At 36.4% G+C, this 18,201-nt stretch overlaps 1 protein-coding gene across 4 annotated transcripts in view; it reads right to left on the bottom strand.

Annotated features, from left to right (window-relative positions):
- Positions 1 to 18,201, bottom strand: part of COL24A1 (collagen type XXIV alpha 1 chain) — a 313,443-nt gene that overhangs the window by 281,978 nt on the left and 13,264 nt on the right. For all 4 annotated transcript variants that reach the window (XM_031465514.2, XM_064493377.1, XM_064493376.1 and 1 more), the window contains one exon: positions 3,407 to 4,761. In XM_031465514.2, coding sequence (XP_031321374.2) covers positions 3,407 to 4,761 — 1,355 coding nt within the window. The remainder of the gene's footprint in view (positions 1 to 3,406; positions 4,762 to 18,201) is intronic.

Raw genomic sequence — 18,201 nt, 5'->3', positions numbered from 1 at the left:
TTATTTTAAAAATAAGTAATAACCAGAAAGAAACCAGCAAGGCACCTAGACGTATTGAGAGGATAGGGAAGTATGAGGACAGAAACATAAATTAAAAGTAGATGAAAATCGTTCACCAGAAGACGAATTACTCCATGCAACTGAGAAAAAGTTCAGTTGTGTTCTTCACTACAGATTAAAGACTGTCACGATGCTATTTTTCTATAAAAAGAGAGCTCAGTGAGTTATGAGATAAAAATAACCAAGGTAATGAAGTGTGAGCCAGAAGAGCTTAAGAAAGATGAAAGGGCAACACAGAAGCAATTACAGACGAAAGCCATGCCAGAAATAAAAAGTGACTATAATTGAAAATCAGTTAAGAGATATGGAAGTAGCTGAACCGAATTTACACAAAATGAACTGGAAAAAAGCAATCAGAGAGAGAGGATTGCAGAGAAGACAGTAAGTACTGTCAGCACAAAGGACATTTAACACATGCATGTTGATGTGCCTGAAGGAGGATATAGAAAAATGGAAAAGAAAAATACCTGAGGATATAAGGAGACTTTTCCATAATGAAGTAAAAATAATCTTCAGATCAAAAGTTTCCTGGAAAAAAAATGGATACAGAACCTAACAGGTTTAATGAAATGACCTTCAAAGATAACAAAAGAATTGCATGAGCTCACAGAGGAAAAATTAGGCTGGCCTCAGACTTCATTTCAAGAAGCAGTAAGAACAATCTGCACCAAGTTCATCATTTCATCACCATTCACTCCATCATTAGCCTTCTACGATCTACCATTAAGACTATCCTGAAGTAGGATTCCCAAAGTTCGATAGTGACTTTCCCATCAGAAGAGCCAGTGGATCTCCTCCACTTTTTCTCAGTCCTTATCCTCTTTGACTTCTGAGGCTTTCGGCACTGCTGATCAATGTCTTTTCAAAACTCTTATCTTTGGCTTTTACGACAGTATACTCTATTCTTATTTCCCAACTCTCTGACTCTTCTATCACATTTCTGTTTTTCCCCATCTGCAATCACAAAGCAAATATTCCTCATGATGCCTCTTGACTCTATGCCAAAATCCCTTCCTTGAAAATTATCCAACTCTATAGCTTCAAATACTGATGGGAAGACGTCCAAAAATATGTCCCCTACTTTGACCTCTTTTCTTCATTTCAGCTTGAACTTTTCCAACAGCTTACTGAATTGCCAACAGCACCTTAAACGTTTTAACATGGTTTCCTCTCCTAAAATCAATTTCCTCTCCTAATTACTGATTTTAGTAATGGTGTCATTCTCTCAATCCATAGGCTTGAAACATTAGAGCCATTTTTAATCCTCTTCCTTTTTGCTTGGTCTATCCAATTAATTTCCTAGTTCCACCAAACCTTCCTTCAATGTATCTCCTGAATCCTACCTTCCCTTTACATTTCCATTGTTGTCACCCTAGATAATGCCCTCGTCTTGTAACATCAAGATGCTAACAGGAACTTCCTGTCTGTTCTGGGGACTGCTACCAGACCCACTTCCCTATTAAGGTCTCTGCTTATAAACCTACAAACTTCCCCACTGAGAACAGGATAAAGTCAGAACTATCAGTTTAACAGTTAAGGCCTCCACAACCTGCCCACATCTAGCTTCGGTCTTATGTTTGTCTAATATTATTCAGCCTAACATTGTAGAAGAGTTTGTGCTTTAGATGCACAAAATCTGGTTCAAAATCCTGGCTCTATCATTTACTGCTGTTTTTCGTATATAAAGAACATGCCAGTTTCTTTCACCTACCAAAATCTTATCCATTCTTTGAGGCCTAGGTTCTAACTAACTTTGTCCACAAGAACCTACCCTGAGCAGCTCAGCCTTCAGTGATCTTTCATAGGGATCCCCTCAAGCAGTATTTTTCTTACCTTTGAAAATGTGTCTTCCATTCACTTATTCGGTATCTCTCAGTGGCATCTGTCTCACTTTACCATGAGACACAGCCACAAATGCACTTCCTGTATCCCCATAATCGCAGTGTAAGCTGACAACTGTGTTACACACACTGGCGTTTCTGCTTTGCCCACAGCACAGACGAAGTAAATATCTGTTGAATGGTATTGCTCTACCTACCAATGCCGAAATGATTATTCTCGGATTTAGAAAAGAGATTAATATTCCTCTCTGACTTCTTCTGAAGAAAGTAAATGGCTTCCATAACTATTTGTTTAATATGACCTGCCCAGTGGCTCAGTTTCATTATGAATATGCTGGTAATTGTCATAGCTGAAAAGAGTTTATTTCTCTACAATATATTCTTCTGATTTTATTTAAACCTTTAAACATTCACTCTAATAAGAGTTGCTCAATACCTATCAAATCACTTTGAGTAATAACCACGAAAGAAACACAAGCTAAACAAGTGGCATCATCTCCTATTCTGTGGTTTCTGGAGCTAAACAAATGACTCAAATTTTATTTTCATCAAATAAAGAAATACTTTTATATTTTAGTCTGCTTACTTTTATATTTTAGTCTGCTTACAATGAAAAAAATTTTCTAGACATGTAAGTTGATTTTCAAGGTATTCAAAAATATAAAAGGCAACATAATATTTCTAATGTCATTTGAAATAGCTTTAAATGAGTTTTAAATGATTTTTTAAATTTTCAAACGTTCACTCGTAATTGCACCAACAGAGCAAAAGAATTTCAGAGCCAAAAAAAAATCCATCTATTAGCTCATAGTTTTGTTTATGCATTATTAAATAAGTGACTTAGCCATTTTTTTCTACTGAATGGACTGATGGGCTGACTGGCTATTTTTTGTATGAGGTAGATGGAGCTTTTATTAATCCATAAATATAAATTGGATATATCATCAAAGATATAATGAAACATGTTACTCTTTATGGAAATTAAAATATTTCATTTAGAATGACAATTAGAGTGCTTTTCCCCCAACAAGTCACTGTAAAATTATCTCTAAAATGTTATACTGTTTTAATTAATTCATTTTGCTGAAAGTATGTTTAATAATGTACTTAAAGTATTTTTATTTCATCTACTACAGCTTTTACATCCTTCCCTTAACCTGACTATGCATTAAGCCTATGTTTTCTCTTTTTTTAAGAGAAAATGCTGACCTATATTTAGCAGTTGAATTCCTGGTTGAATTTCAACTGAACAGGAAAGACATACAGCTTACTCACCACTTTACCAGAGTTAAGTAAACTTTTCAGCCTGCCAATAAAAATAACCAAAAATAAAAGGACAGTATACGAGCCAGGGTTGCATTCTGGTTGGACGTGTTATAGAAACCATAAATTCATTCACTGTAGCCAGGATCTGATCTGTTCTGTATTGTTCAGCCTACAGAATTCTTTTTGAAATGTATGGTAAAGTTAGCGCATTAAGACATATTTTAAAAACAACAACTTACGGGAGGTCCAGTGTCCCCTTTTGGCCCTCTTAGATTCTCCATTTCGAGCACTGTATTAAGATCCTCATAATAATAATAATAATCATAAAGCTCAGTTTCATAGCTATTTTCGATGGGATAAGTAGCACCAGGGTCAAATTCACCTTCCTTCCTTAGATCAAGGTGGTTATCCACAGACGGCTCATCTGTCATTCTGTATAAGGTCGTGTTCAAAACCTGTTGCAGTTCCATGAATTCATTAGTGTGCAGATTGGCTGTGATAGCCTTCTTGAGATTAGTAATTGTATCTTGTTTTAAATGTGGAAGAAGAGACGATGTCTTCTTAAATGGTGACAGACGAGCTACTTTATCATCATGTCGTGTGAAACTGTCGGACACGTTTAGAAGAGAACTAAATTTCTCCTTGCTGTTTGTTCTTGCCTCATTGAGGCTATGATGCATCATCGGCAGGCTTAAATTTGTCTGGGTAAGTACCTCAGTGATCATTTCTTTGGCTCGAATCCCATGACTCACAGTATCGACAGCAGAGGCATTCCCTGAATGAAGAGAAGTCAACTGAGCTCTTGACATCTGGTGTCCCCGTTGTTTACGCACTGCTGCAGAATCATTATTTGTGAAATCTAGAATGCTTCTGCCTTCGGTAAGTGTGTTCTCCGACAGCACTTTTTCACCAAGTCTTTTGGGGAAGGGAGTGCTTTCCGATACCTTAGCTGGTACGACAGTTGTATGAAGAAGGCTTGCCTCAGGGCGACACTGCGGTTTCACATATCTGCAATAGTTTGCAGATACTTCTGCAGAAGGAATAATATCCAACTGACATACTATTCCTTCAAAATGGACAGAATCATTATTCATACTTCCTAAGGTAAACACACTGTTAGAATCAAAGGTCTGAATTTCCAAAGGAGTCTCTTGGCTAAAATATTTCTTTCCACACTCAACAAACATTGAGACAACTTGTTTGCTAATGGCAATGGCCAAGGCGTGCCATCGCTCATCGTGAACACTGTAGTTGAAAAACACAGACTGCTTTCCTCCAAGGTGCACCACTAATTTTTTAGGTAATAACTGTACTCCTAATTGCAGTCTAGTTTTACTTCTAATGCTGAAGAGAAATGCATTGTTTACTCTATGTGACTGTAACCCAATTAAGATTGCAAATGGCTGTTCTAGGTTGACTGGTAAAACTTTCATGAGAGGTGACTCAATATAACCATCATTTGTTAAAATGACACCCGATTCTGTGAAATGGACCCCCCGAGGTAGTGGTGTCGATGATGATGGTACAGCAGTCACTGATGAGGAGTGTCTTACATCTTTGCCTCCAAGGCCTAGTTGATGAAGAATATCTATGCCTGGAAATTAAAAAGAGAGAGAGAAAGAGAGAGAGAGAAAGAATCTTACTCTTATGCATTCATGTGTTCACATAAATGTTTGCGTATGAGAAAATCTTCCTCGCAGGGATCAACAGTGATCCCTGAAATACACAAGCTCTATCGATAACTAATTTCTAGGTAATGAGAGATACGGAGAGAGAGGGTAAAATGTTTACGATAGTCCGAAACATACACATACACACATGCATGCACACACACATCCACCCTCCTCCAGTATCCCTAAGCTCAAAATTTAATAAATGTTCTCTCATTTTTTCACATAGGAAACTGATTTGTTACTGCAATGAACGTACATGTTCAAAGACTCCCAGATAGTCATTTACTTCTTTAATTTAGAACTCAAAATCTTATGACTATGTTAAAGAGAAACTGGAGACATACTTAGACATACTTAGAAGAAGAAATTTCTAATTTGGGAACCATTTTATAAAGTTCACAGACTCCTTTAAACTATGACTATTTAGGCTGTCTTCCCTTTTAGCCTTCTGAGAATTTACAAGTCACATAAGAGCCCTTCCAATGCCCAATACCTTACGTGTGCGCTGCTTGTGAAGTACCGTCACCCTGATAACCCCTGGACAGGAGAACTTCAATTCCCACTGCTGATGGTCACCAAACTTCTTCTCTCCCTTCCAAGTTTCTCTCTCTCCCATTTTCCCTCAGTCCTCCACAGAAATTTTTGACCCAAACAATCTGTAGACTTTCTCAATATTATAAAATATGGGGTTTATATAATATAGATTTGTATAATTATGAATTTTTCTGTTTTTTTTAACTGTAATATTACTGAGAGTATATGTCTTTATGTCCCTTACCCAATTATAAACTCTTGGAAGACAGATTCTGTGTCTGATTCCTCACTGGCTATCTCCTATATCTGCCCCCAAATAGTCCTGTAATTTTTTTTTCAATTGAAGTATAGTCCATTTACAACATTGTATCAATTACTGGTGCACAGCATAACAGTTCAGTCATACATAAACATACATTCATTTTCATATTCTTTTTCATTAAAGGTTATTTGAAGGTATTAAACATAGTTCTCTGTGCTGTACAGTGTAAACTTGTTGTTTATTTATTTTATATACAGTAGTTAGTATCTGCAAATCTCAAACTCCCAATTTATCCCTTCCCACTCCCTTTCCCCCTTGGTAACCGTAAGTTTGTATTCTATATCTGAATCTGTTTCTGTTTTGTAAATAAGTTCAGTCTTTTTTTTTTAGATTCCAGATTTTAAAAAATACCATATGATATCACTTATTTCTTTTTCTGGCTTACTTAACTTAGAATGACAACCTCCAGGTCCATCCATGTTGCTGCAAATGGCATTATTTTATTCTTTTTTATGGCTGAGTAGTATTCCATTGTATAAATATACCACAGCTTCTTTATCTAGTCATCTGTTGATGGGCATTTAGGTTGTTTCCATGTCTTGGCTATTGTAAATAGTCCTGCTATGAACATTGGGGTGCATTTGTCTATAATTTCTGAATGAATTTGCCCCACTAGAATCTGGTCAGATGTGACATTTACCTTTAGAGTCCTATAAAATTAAATACCATTTGTAAAGAATGATAAATATTTTCTTAAAGATATATAACAGCTTAGTTACATTATCTTTATTATTCTTTGGGTTGTAAATCTCCTATTTGTATCTTTATAAGTACATAATTATTTCCAACAAGAAATGTTAAAGAATTGTGCACTCCTGTGATAAGTGAGGAAAAATTAAGGTTTCTAAGGACTAGCCAGGCCAGGAACATTGCACACCATCTTAGTTTTCTTTTTATAGGAAATTATCAGATATTTGATAACTCATGTTTATTACAAGTAGCAAACATAATGGCAAATGTAAAACCCAATGGACCCAAGTTTGATGACTCTATACAACAATAAAAAAAAAATACTGAGTATCATTCATGGGTCATCTAGCAATACAATTAAAATGTTTTCTCATTAGAGAGCTTTACAAAACATTCAAAACGTTTTAAGGTTGGAATAACCATCATTTTATTTATAATGTAGTTTTAATTTTGTAACAGTTTGAAATGTTATGTTTGTATCTAAGAAGCACAACAGGGTCTCTTAAACTTTTCCACCAAAATATTCCTAACAGTAGTTTTAAATTACATGCATCTTTAGGAATTTGGGGAAATATTTTTACTCCATAACATGGCTGCTTGTTTTACTATGAAACATGAGTTACCAGCTAAATGAGTTAACTATTCTCATTCTCCATCTTCAATAAAATTTTACACTCTGAAACATACGATGCTTGGTCTGCAACTTAGGATACTCTTGCCCAATGCACCTGCCTCTAAGGATATTCTCAATACAAGAGGTAAATTATGGTAAAAACACTGCTAATGTGAAAGTCACAATGCTCAAAGTATATTTAATCAACGTATGTGAAAGTTAGTTATTCTGTGATGCCAAATCAGTTATTCTTACACAAAGAAAGAGTCAAAATTATGTGGTACGACATCGAGGCTTGTTACTTGCTCAAAGAAAACCAGTCCTTGCATTTAACCCCTGCTAACTGCTGCCTCGAATTTCTTGATTCTATTAGAATGGAATACTATTGGAAAGAGTCTTCTTTAAAAACTTTAGTATATATATGTTTTCAATATTTATATACATATATAGAAATGTTTCCTTCCTTCAGTTCTAATGTGTGTGTATATATATATATTTTTCCTTCAATCTTGTTTGAGCTTTATGATAAATAGCTTAGGATTTAAAAAAAAAAAGTCAAATGTTTTTGAGCATTTACTGCTTAAAAAATTTCTTGATTGAACCATCTTTGCATTTCTAAACTAAAATCTACTTGATGGTTGTATTTTATTCTTTAAATATCTTGCTGGATTCTTGAAGAATAACTTATATAGACTCACTGCATCAATATTTATGAGTTAAGACTGGTCCGTGGTTTTTCCCTTATTGTAATATCTTCATCAGAGCATAAGGCTGAATTTTCATTATTATTTACGGCCTAGAGTGGCTTAAATATCTTTAATTCTTTTTTTCTCAAAAGTTAAATAAAACTCAGTTGTAAGCCAAACTTACCATGTTGACTTTCTCATCGATAGCTCTACATTCACCTTCCTAATCTTTTTGTTAATTGACTTATTCTAAATGTCAACTGCATCATGAATCAATTTTAGAGATTTCTATTTTTCTATGAAATAATAACTTTCTTCTAGGCTTTCAAATGTGTTACCCAGAGATCTTCATGTAATATTCCCTTACAATTCTGTTTTCCTATTTCTGTGGTTCTCTATATAACTTTCCAATTTTAAATATTTTGCTCTATTTGTTCTTTTTTAATTGAGTTATAGTCATTTTACAATGTGTCAATTTCTGGTGTATGGCACAATTTTTCAGTCATATCAACATACATATATTTGTTTTCATAATTCTTTTTCACCATGAGCTACTACAAGATCTTGAATATATTTGCCTGTGCTATACAGTATAAGCTCTGTTTGTTCTGAAATGTCACTACTGTTTATTTAAAAAGCATATCCTTTGGACTTGTTTATCCTTTCTACTATTGTCTGTTTTCTGTATCATTAATTTCTATATTTACCTTTATAAATTTTCTTCTTCTACTTTCATTTGGTTTATTTTATTCTTTTCCTAACTTCTGGAAATGAGCACCTACTTATTTAAGAATAAATTTTCCTTTAAGCAATAAATTTTCTGAGCACTGCTTTAGCTTTGTCCCATAGATTTTGATATGTAATATTTTCATTTTATTGTGATATTTTCATTTGTGTTGTTTTCTAGAAACTATGCAATGTTTACTTGTATCTTCCAACTGACACAATTTAAGAGAAAAATGTACAATTTTCCAGTTATAAAGGTGTTTGTTCTGATTTTGTTATTAAAATCTAACTTAATAGCATTGTGATCAGAAAACAGTATCTAATCTTTTTTTTTTTTTAATGGAGGTACTGGGGATTGAACCCAGGACCTCATGCATACTAAGCAGGCACTCTACCACTGACTAATTTTGAAATTTAGCCTAATAAATGGTATTTTCAACAATGTTTGATAAGCACTTCCAAAGGTGTTTCAGGGTACACAATTTAATATCTGTTGGCTGAATCTCATGTCATTTATATCCTCTATACTCTTATTTTTATACAATTAATCTGTTATGAACAAAGAGGTAAAGTCTCACCACTTTTATGTCTGGCCCTTTATTTCATGTGGTCTTAGCTTTATGAATACTATACAATGTTAGAGTTGTTATGCATTGATAGTCATTAAGTTAATACATTCATTGGTTAGACACCTTTTCAAATCATAAAAGTAACTTCTATGTCTGGTTTATTTGTTTGGGGTTTTTGGTATAACTTCTGCTTCATCTGGTATTAAGCCCCGTTCTCCCCACTCGACATTTGCATTTGTCTATTACACCTTTGCCTGTGCTTTTGTTTTCACCTACTTTGAAACAGTTTTAGGTGAAGAGGAAAGAGTTTGTTTTGTGATCTGATCTGAAAATTTTTTTCTTTGAATGTAAATTAACTATTTATTGATATGACGGTTTAGTTAATCTGCCATTATTTTATATTATATTTTCACAGTTTAATTTTTAAGTCTTTCACTGTGTACTTTGTTTCCTTTGCTTTTTGTATGTAGTTGTTTTGAGACAGAATAAAAATACCAACTTTTCTCAAAGGTTTACCTTTCAAGTTATAAATGTATGCAATGTCTAATCCTCTCTGTTTAGACATATCTATTACTTCTTTCCAGTAAATAAGGTTTCCTTTTCCTTTTTCTCTTTCCCTTACCATCTAATATTAGTCAATAGGATTCTTTCTTAGTATGTACCTTTTTATTAAATATCTTTTTGGTATTTTTATTTAATTTGTCAGCTTTGGATAATATTTAATTCCTGGCTTCTGATGAGCCAACCAGCAAACTTAATCTACTTCCTGTTTCGTTTCCCTCTTCTCCTCCTGTTTTTTTGGTGATTGAACCATTTCTACATTATTAGTTCATATAGTATTTATACTGTGTTCCATTCCCACATCTTCTTCTGATAAACAGAGCCAGTCTTTTGCAGTCGTTTTCTCATTTACTTTTTGTGGAAGTTTATGCTCTAAGTCTTCAAGAAGGGCTCATGGGAATATTTCCTGAATGTTTGCCCTTTAGAATTGTTGGTAGCCTTGTACCTTAAGTTTCATTGGAAATAACATTCTCTGTTGATATTTTCTTTCCTTGAACATCTTGTGGATATGTTTCCACTGTCCTTAGCTGTTGAATGTTAGAACAGAAAAATCTTAAGCCAGCTAATTTTTTTCTCCTTCTAAGTGACTCAGTCTTATCAGCATACCAAAAGATCTGTTCTTTATCTTCAAAATGCAGTGATTTCATTAGGATATGACTTCATATTGACCATTCTGGATAAGTGCTCTCGGGTACGCAGTATGCCCACACGTTGTAAAGATTCAAGTTTTGTTGTGTTTTGTTTACTTCAGATTTTTCATGAATTATATCCTTCAATATTTGTTCTATTTCATAGTTTTGATTTTCTGCTTCAAAAATTCCTATTCTAAGTATGTTGAATCTCCACTTCTGTCCTCTGTATCTATCATTTCTCTGTAATCTTTTTAAAAAGGATCTTTATCTTCAGTTCAATTTGTTTTTCTCATATATATCTTTACGTTTCCTGTCACGTCTAATCTTTGTGTTCCAACTTCATTTTGATTTATAAAAGTTTTTTTACCCCTGCTAGTTCTTTCTTGTGTTCTACAAGCTCACAGTCCATATTCTTTTAATGTCTTATTATCTCTTCTTTTTCTCGAGTCCTTATATTTCTGCTTTAGAATCTTCCTTCATAGATGTGATTGTTTTCTCATTTTTACTGTTTTTCCCTATATTTTATCTTGTCGTATCCTTCTATTTATCTTGTGCCAACTGCTTTTACTTACTTACGGTTTCATAGACCAGTAATTTACAAAAGGATGCTGGGGAAAGAAGACGGTGGTTCATCCCTGCCAAATCTCAAAACCCAAAGAGTTCTGTTTCAGTGTTACCAGTTTCCTTCTCAAATGGCTCCTTGATACATCCCCCCACCTTTTTCTCTGAACCAAACATAGTCCAGGAGGACTTCTACAGCCAGCCCTGCTCACAGGTCCTCACCCTCCTTCCCATGTTCACTCCCACTGGCATACACTTAGGAGTAAATTTTCCCCTTAGGGAGTAGATTTCTGCATTTTCCAGGACCTTTCCCCACTGAGTCGTTTAGCTATTATCTGTGCTTCTTTCTTGTACTTCCTTCTGGACAGCTTCTGTCCTCCCCAAATCCTGTAACATATTTTTTGTACAAAGTTAAAGGGTAAGTCCTTCTGGGTGTGCTCTTTACCTTCAGGTAGTGGCTTTTGCTGGATCTTTCTGAAATCTCACTATTGACTTTACTCCATAAGGTATCTGCTTTTTCTCAGCAGATTTTGGGAGTTTTACAGATTCTATCAGTCCCCTAGTTTTGCTGAAAAAAGGAGTTTTCAGGTTCATTTATTATTTCATGCCCCTTTTTTCACTTCTATGATATCTACAAACAAGTGGGAAGATATTATTTTATGGTTTCAAATTTATACTTCAAGTCTATACTCATTTCACAGATGAAGAATCTGAGGTCCAGACAGATTAAATAACTTGGTCAAGGACAATCAGCTGATAAATGGTAGAAATGGATTTGAACAAAATCATCCTGACTTCAAAGTCTCCCATCTTCTAAGTCTACTTGCCACACTGCCTTGTAGCCACTGTATTCGCCACACCACCTCACGTTTCCCTTGGCAAGCTTCACTAATGAATTATGGCAGGGTTGTTGTCCCCAACAGAGATCTCACAGTGGAGAATATTTTCTAGGCAGCCACCAGAGTTAGTTCTTGCGATAAAATCTAATTGTTATTCTACTTTTTAACGCTTAGTGTAAATATTTAGCAAATGCTTTGAGTAGATGTTGATTGAAAGGAGGATACAGGCACAGCTCACAGATACTGCAGGGTCTGTTCCAGACTACCGCAATGAAGTGAGCACCGCAATAAAGTGAATCACAACTCTTGCAATGAAGTTTAGTTTCCCAGTGCATAAAAAGTTATGTTTACACTGTACTGTAGTCTGTTAAGTATGCAATGGCATTATGTCTAAAAAACTACTACATACTTTAACTGCTAAAAAATGCTGGCCATCTGAGCCTTCAGCAAGTTGTAATTTTTGCAGCAGTGCCACCAAAGAACACTGATCACAGATCAGCATGACAAATGTAATAAAGGAAAGACTGAACTAATGTAAGAATTACCAAAATGTGACAAAGACATGAAGGGAGCAAATGCTGTTGGAAAAATGGCACCAGTAGACTTGATTGAAACAGGGTTGTCGCAAAACTTCAATTAGTAAAATGTGCAGTATCTGCAAAGTGCAACAAAGTGTAGGGCAATAAAATGAGGTCTGCCTGTAGAGAATTCTAAAGGATGGAAGGCACAAATGGGAGGTGTGGGGAGACTGGGAGAAAAAGAAAGCGCTTCTATCAGAGGATAGATTTTTTAACATTAATATAAGCCTGGCCCTGGATACCAGCAAATTGCAATCTAAACCTAGATATTTGGTAACCAATGCATACAGATATTTGGTACCGATGAATACAGCAAGAAAAAACTTAGCTGTCTACAGTAAGTTGTTCCCATGAGTGGCTCTAACCACAAATACAATCCAGTTTGTGTCATTTAGGAAATCAGCTACCGTTTAAAGAATACTGATGATTAATCAGGCACTTTATTAGATGGTTTGCTTTTATTTTTTAAGAATAGCAGCATTTATTAAATTCTATGTACCAAGCACTATGCTAAGAATTTTACTGTGTTAAGCCACATAATTTTCCTAACACGATGAAGTATGGCATTGTCCACCCTATCTGATAGCTATGAAAACAAGGCAGAGAATTTAAGTAATTTTCCCAAGTTCACTCAGCTAGAAGTTCAGAGGCAGAGTTTGAAGGCAGGCGGTCCTCTAGGAGCTGATCTTTCACAATGACAATTTTTAGGAAAGCAGGACTGATTGTATCACCTCCACCTATTTGCTTCTTAAACAGAAAATAAATCATGGTGTTGCCAAGACAACGCCTTGCTCCTTTTACTATAAACACCAAGCCTAATGACTTCATCCAAAGCATGGTTTTAATAACCAAATATGCTGACTCACAGACCTCTCTTCTGGGTTTGCATATCCACTTGCCCATTGAATTTATCCAGTAGAGATTAGCTAGCCCACAGGCACTTCTAACTCAATACATTTTCCCCAAAATGTGTTCCTCTTACTTTTGTGCCTTTCTCAGTGAAAATCTCCACTACCACACCAGCGTTCTCAGCAATATTTTTATAGTGTAAATTATATCCCGGCATTCTACTGAGCAGAATTCTTCAATGACCTCCCCTTACACTAAAACTACAACCCAGACTTTTCACATGATGCATGAAACCTGCATCATCAGCTTCCTCCTTATCTCTCTGATCTCCTTTCATTTTCATCCCACTCTTGCTTCAGCCAAGCTGGTCTTTTCTTATTCCTTAAAACCACTAAACTCACTTTCACTCACAGTTCTCGCACTTTTTCCTCTCTGCTCAGAGAGCTCTACAGCCTTAGATCTTTCAGATCTAGGCTCAGAGGTGACCTCCTCTGAGAGGACTTCCCTGACCATCCTCCTCACCCCCAAACTCTAACTCTAGTGTCTTTACTGAACTTTACTCTTTCTTCGTAACACTGAAAATTTAGTGGAAAAAGTATATATTTATAAACTTGCCTACTGCTTGGCTCCCTAGTTGAAATTTAAGTCCATCAGGCTAGAACATCACCTTGTTTTACAGTTAGATTCCAACATCCAGAACAGTGACTAAAAATGAAGTAGGTCCACAGTAAGTACTGCCTGAATAAATGACTAAGTCGATCCAATCATCTAACCCAGAAACGTCTTAATTTTCTTTGACACTTCCTTCTTGCCCATTCTCCATATCTATTCAGTCACCAAGTCCAACAAAAGCCCTAGTTAGGCTCTCTTTACTCTTAAGTTTTAATCTTGGCTTCCTAATAGATTTCTCTGCCTCTGGTAAGGATTTCTCTGCCTCTGCCTCTGGGACCTCACTCTGGTCCCATCCTTCATCCACACTGCTGCTAGAGAAACCTTTCTAAAGTACAGAATAAAATGAACATTCAGTTCATGACACTCCTTCCTCTAACACATCAGCAGTTCTTACAGCTTTTAGTACAAAAGTCAATCATCTTATTTCAGCCCTCAGGCCCTTCATGATCTAACCCCCTGCCTACATTTCTAGTCTCACATCCCACACCTTCCTAATAAGCTTTTCTCTTTTTAGTTTATGCTCAATGTCAAAGGGAATGAAAACCCAAAGATCAGAACAGGAAGATTTAGAATGCAGGAAAAAAAAAATCACGCAGCAAGAGAGCTCATCTATAGAAATAAAAGGAATCATTAAACAAAAAGTGACGTATCCCTGCCCTTTCATCCTTGTGGATGTCCTGTTTACAGATAGCTTTTTACCACTTTCCATCACCTCACTCCCTCAGTAAGGGATAACGACTTCAGTCTAGAATAAATTTTGCATTGATTTTTGCATAAATTGTGTGTCTGTGATAGGTTAGGAAACTGAACAAATTGCACACTTCAGATCCCTAATTATAAGTGGCATGAAGGCGTTTTTGCAGATCTGTCAAGTAATACACATGAATCACTGGGGCCCTCATTTAGATTCCACATTTTCAAACCCTTCTTTTCCACATGGCACCAAAATCTAACATGCTCCTTGAGTGGTAAAGAATTTACCTTTACCCCCAGCTCCTGGGAGGTAACCCCTAAGCCCTTAAATGTCTTGCCTGATTAAAATATTTTTGCTTACCTGGGAGCTGTAGGCCACATCAGAGGGTCTAACAATGTGATTTATGGTGAGGACTTTGGGTCACATGGTATCAGTTAACCTGAGAGGGACTGGAGACTGAGGTCAGCTACGTGGGCAGTTGAGCATGTTAATGTGACAGAGCCCCATAAAGACTCCAGACACAAGGGCTCCGGCGAGCTTCGCTTCTTGGCAGTACTCTGTGCATATCAGCACATATCACTGCTAGGAAGGTTGGCACTGACGTGATTCCAAGGGGACAAGACAACCAGAAGCTCCACGTGGGCGACTATCCTAGACTCTTCCTCATGAATCTTTTCAATGGACTAATTTTAATCTGTATCCCTTTGCTGTAATCTACCATAACTGGGAGTGTAACAGGTTTCATGAGTTCTGTGAGTCCTTCTAGAGCATTACTGAGCCTGAAGGTAGTCTTGGGGACCCTCAGACTTGCAGCTGGTATCAAAAGTAAGTGTGGTCTTTGGGATCGCCCCCTAATTTACACTAGCTATTACATTTTTGTCAATGATTTATCTTCTCACTCCACGGCATTTTCTAACCTTGACATTTAACTTTTCCTTGAATTTCTTGTCATATCAAAGCTAATTTGTGCTTAGAAAAGAACAAAACTCATTGTTTCTGAGCCCTGACATATTTCTCTCCATCTCAGGTTTACTCATCCTACAAGACTCAGTTCAAGTATCACCTCCTCTTTAAGCCTTCAGCGCAACTTTGTTTGCTGTTTTGTTATACACGAATGACAGACAGATCCTTTCTCTGTATGTTCACCAATCAGCCTTCTAAGCCAGCAAGGCTGACGCTGAGCTACAGGCAGATGCTCCAACCTTACTTGCCTTTCATTTGAAACCTGCATAGCAAGCAGCATTGACAGTATTACTGCTAGTTAGAAGAAACAGGGGGAGAGGGAAGAGGAGAGAAAGTGAAAGGAGAGACAGACAGGAAGTGGGGGGAGGAAGGGCGGGAAAAAGGAGAAACTGCATCTCAGTAGATGATAAAACTATAACTCACACCCAAGCATCTGACTAACTCCAGGGGCTATCTACTCGACTCTGTGGCGGTAGAGAGCACACGCTGAAAGAAACAGATGTGGGAGCGCCAATGGTTACACTCGCTTTACAAGTACAGGGAGTCAGAACCATTTTAAATGTCAACGTTCAACAATAATCTATCACAAATTGGAGGAACAAGGGTAGAATCATATTTACCTCTCAAAATGTAAGGATTCTTAACATTATCTTAGAAATTGGTAGCTTAAAAGATAAGTTATCAAATTTTAGATAAAAAGAGTAATATCACTCAGAGTATAACCAATTATAGTATTAGCTCATTATTACAGAACTAAATTTAAAAGAACTTACTTTTAATGAATTCTATTAGCTCATTATTAAATAAATTAATTTAAAAGAGAGCTTAATGTTCATGAATTTTCACTGCTTAAAATATTCATATATCTGGGTCAGTGAAGTCCCCAAAGCTATATTCTTTCTAGATTGCAAAATAAGATAAAATGATTATTTAAAGTAAAATCACCAGAGTTGTAAGATCACACAGGCTTCAATGAACTTTTTTTCCTTGCCAATTTATCCAAGTTGACTAAGTTAACTAGACAGTGCCTGGTATCCACGTTCTATTGCTCTGCATGGTCCCAGCCACACAGTCTGTGCCAGAATAGAGACAAACATAGGCTTCCTGGCTTCCAGCTTATTGAGGTAAGGAACTAAAGGAAGTTGTTTAAAACCAGCTACTTTGTTTTATTTTTTTCAGTATTATCAGTACCTTGAAAAAGAAAAAAGATCTGGAGTATTTTTTTTCCTACTAAAATGTATTGTATGCTCATCATGTAACAACCATGTACTAGTCACTTAACAGGTGTTCTCATTTTACCCACACAACCACCCTATGTAGTAAGAACTATTATTATCTTCACTTTAAAGTTGCTGAAAATGAAGCTCAGGGTATGTATGGAACTTGCTCAAGGTCACAGAGCTAGAAAGCACTGAAGCCTAGGCATAATAAACCCAGATGTCCTGGCTCCAGAACACCTGTGTGCCACTGCCACTGGGTATGTTAGGAGAGGAAACTGTGACTGTATTCTTAATGTAACTACATCTATTCTGGATAAAGAAATAAAAGCAAACTTGTTTACAAAATGTGAAATGAAGCTTTAACCTATGTGTAAAATTTCTAGTTAAGTGTCCAAAAGGAGTTTGAGTAGAAAATGCTTGGAGTTACTGAAGCTAGAATGAACTGCTTCTCAGGTATCAAACAAATTTTGGATTGATTTCCACAGGAAATGCTCTTCTTGGAGACAAGGATTTTACGTGCGGTGATTTCTACACATGTGGTTTTCACACATAGGGATCATGAACCTGAGAATGCTGTGTCTGTTGACAATTAGCTTACATCTCACATGGGGTAAGGTTGTACATAGAGGGGTTGCAACTACGCCTGTCTCATCAACAGCCAGCCAACACAGAGTAATAAGGAAAGTAGGCTGCATCATATAAGAAAAGGGATCTTTATCTGCCAAATCCGCAGAACACTTGGCCTTAGATATTTTAAGTAGAATCATTCATTTGGGTTTACATAAACCTTGATTATAAACAAATACAAGGTTTGTTTATTAACAGGATATTTTAATGGTTTTCTTGGCTGTGCTAAAGTTCAAAGAAGTAACTGAAAACACGGCAAATAACAGATGTTTATCTCTGATCAGTCTTAAAATCTCACTAAAATGAGAATAAGGAAATGTGGTTCAAAACTACATGGGTTAAGTGAAAGGGTGGAAGAGACAGCAGCAGGTAAGAGACATCACATTTTTGAGAGATGAAAAACATGTGAAGGAATTAGCAGAGCTGAGAAAACCAAGCACTAAGGGTTAATGTCGGGAAGGCCAGTTCACACAGCAAAGCCCTGAAAAAGCTCAAGAACTGAAGGCACCAAATCACTGAATTCAGGAAAGAAGCATGGGTACCGTATTGGGGGGGGGGGGGGCTTTGAAAGTCTGTATGAGCAGTTTTGAGACCATTAACAGAAGATTAAAGCTTAGTCACGTAGAAATACTGAATCACAGCAGCGGATGGAAGAGAAGCACACAAGAACAAGAGAAGTCTACATCGTAAACGTTGAGCCCCGCTCCCCCCTCACACACCGGGTAAGACCCTCCCCCTGACCCCCACCTGGTAAGAACCTTTTCATACCACTTAACTCCATTACCAGTGGCACCAGGATTATCATCTACCAGTAAGACCCTGGAAGATTCTTCTCTAAGGAAACTGCTCAGCCTTAGACATTTGCAGTCCAACAAGATGGTCAAGTAAGTTCCCAAATTATCACCCTCTATGGAAAACATCCCAGTTAATAGGCCTACCCAGGCAAACAGTTTCCCAGGATATTTTTATTGCCTTGCTTTTAAATGATAACACAGGTACTATAGACTTAAGAACGTTTCCAACAC

This window comes from Camelus dromedarius, chromosome 14 (genome assembly GCF_036321535.1).
Source record: "Camelus dromedarius isolate mCamDro1 chromosome 14, mCamDro1.pat, whole genome shotgun sequence".
Lineage (NCBI taxonomy): Eukaryota > Metazoa > Chordata > Mammalia > Artiodactyla > Camelidae > Camelus > Camelus dromedarius.
The sequence above is the reverse complement of the archived record's forward strand: the minus strand, read 5'-3'. Positions and strand labels throughout refer to the sequence as shown.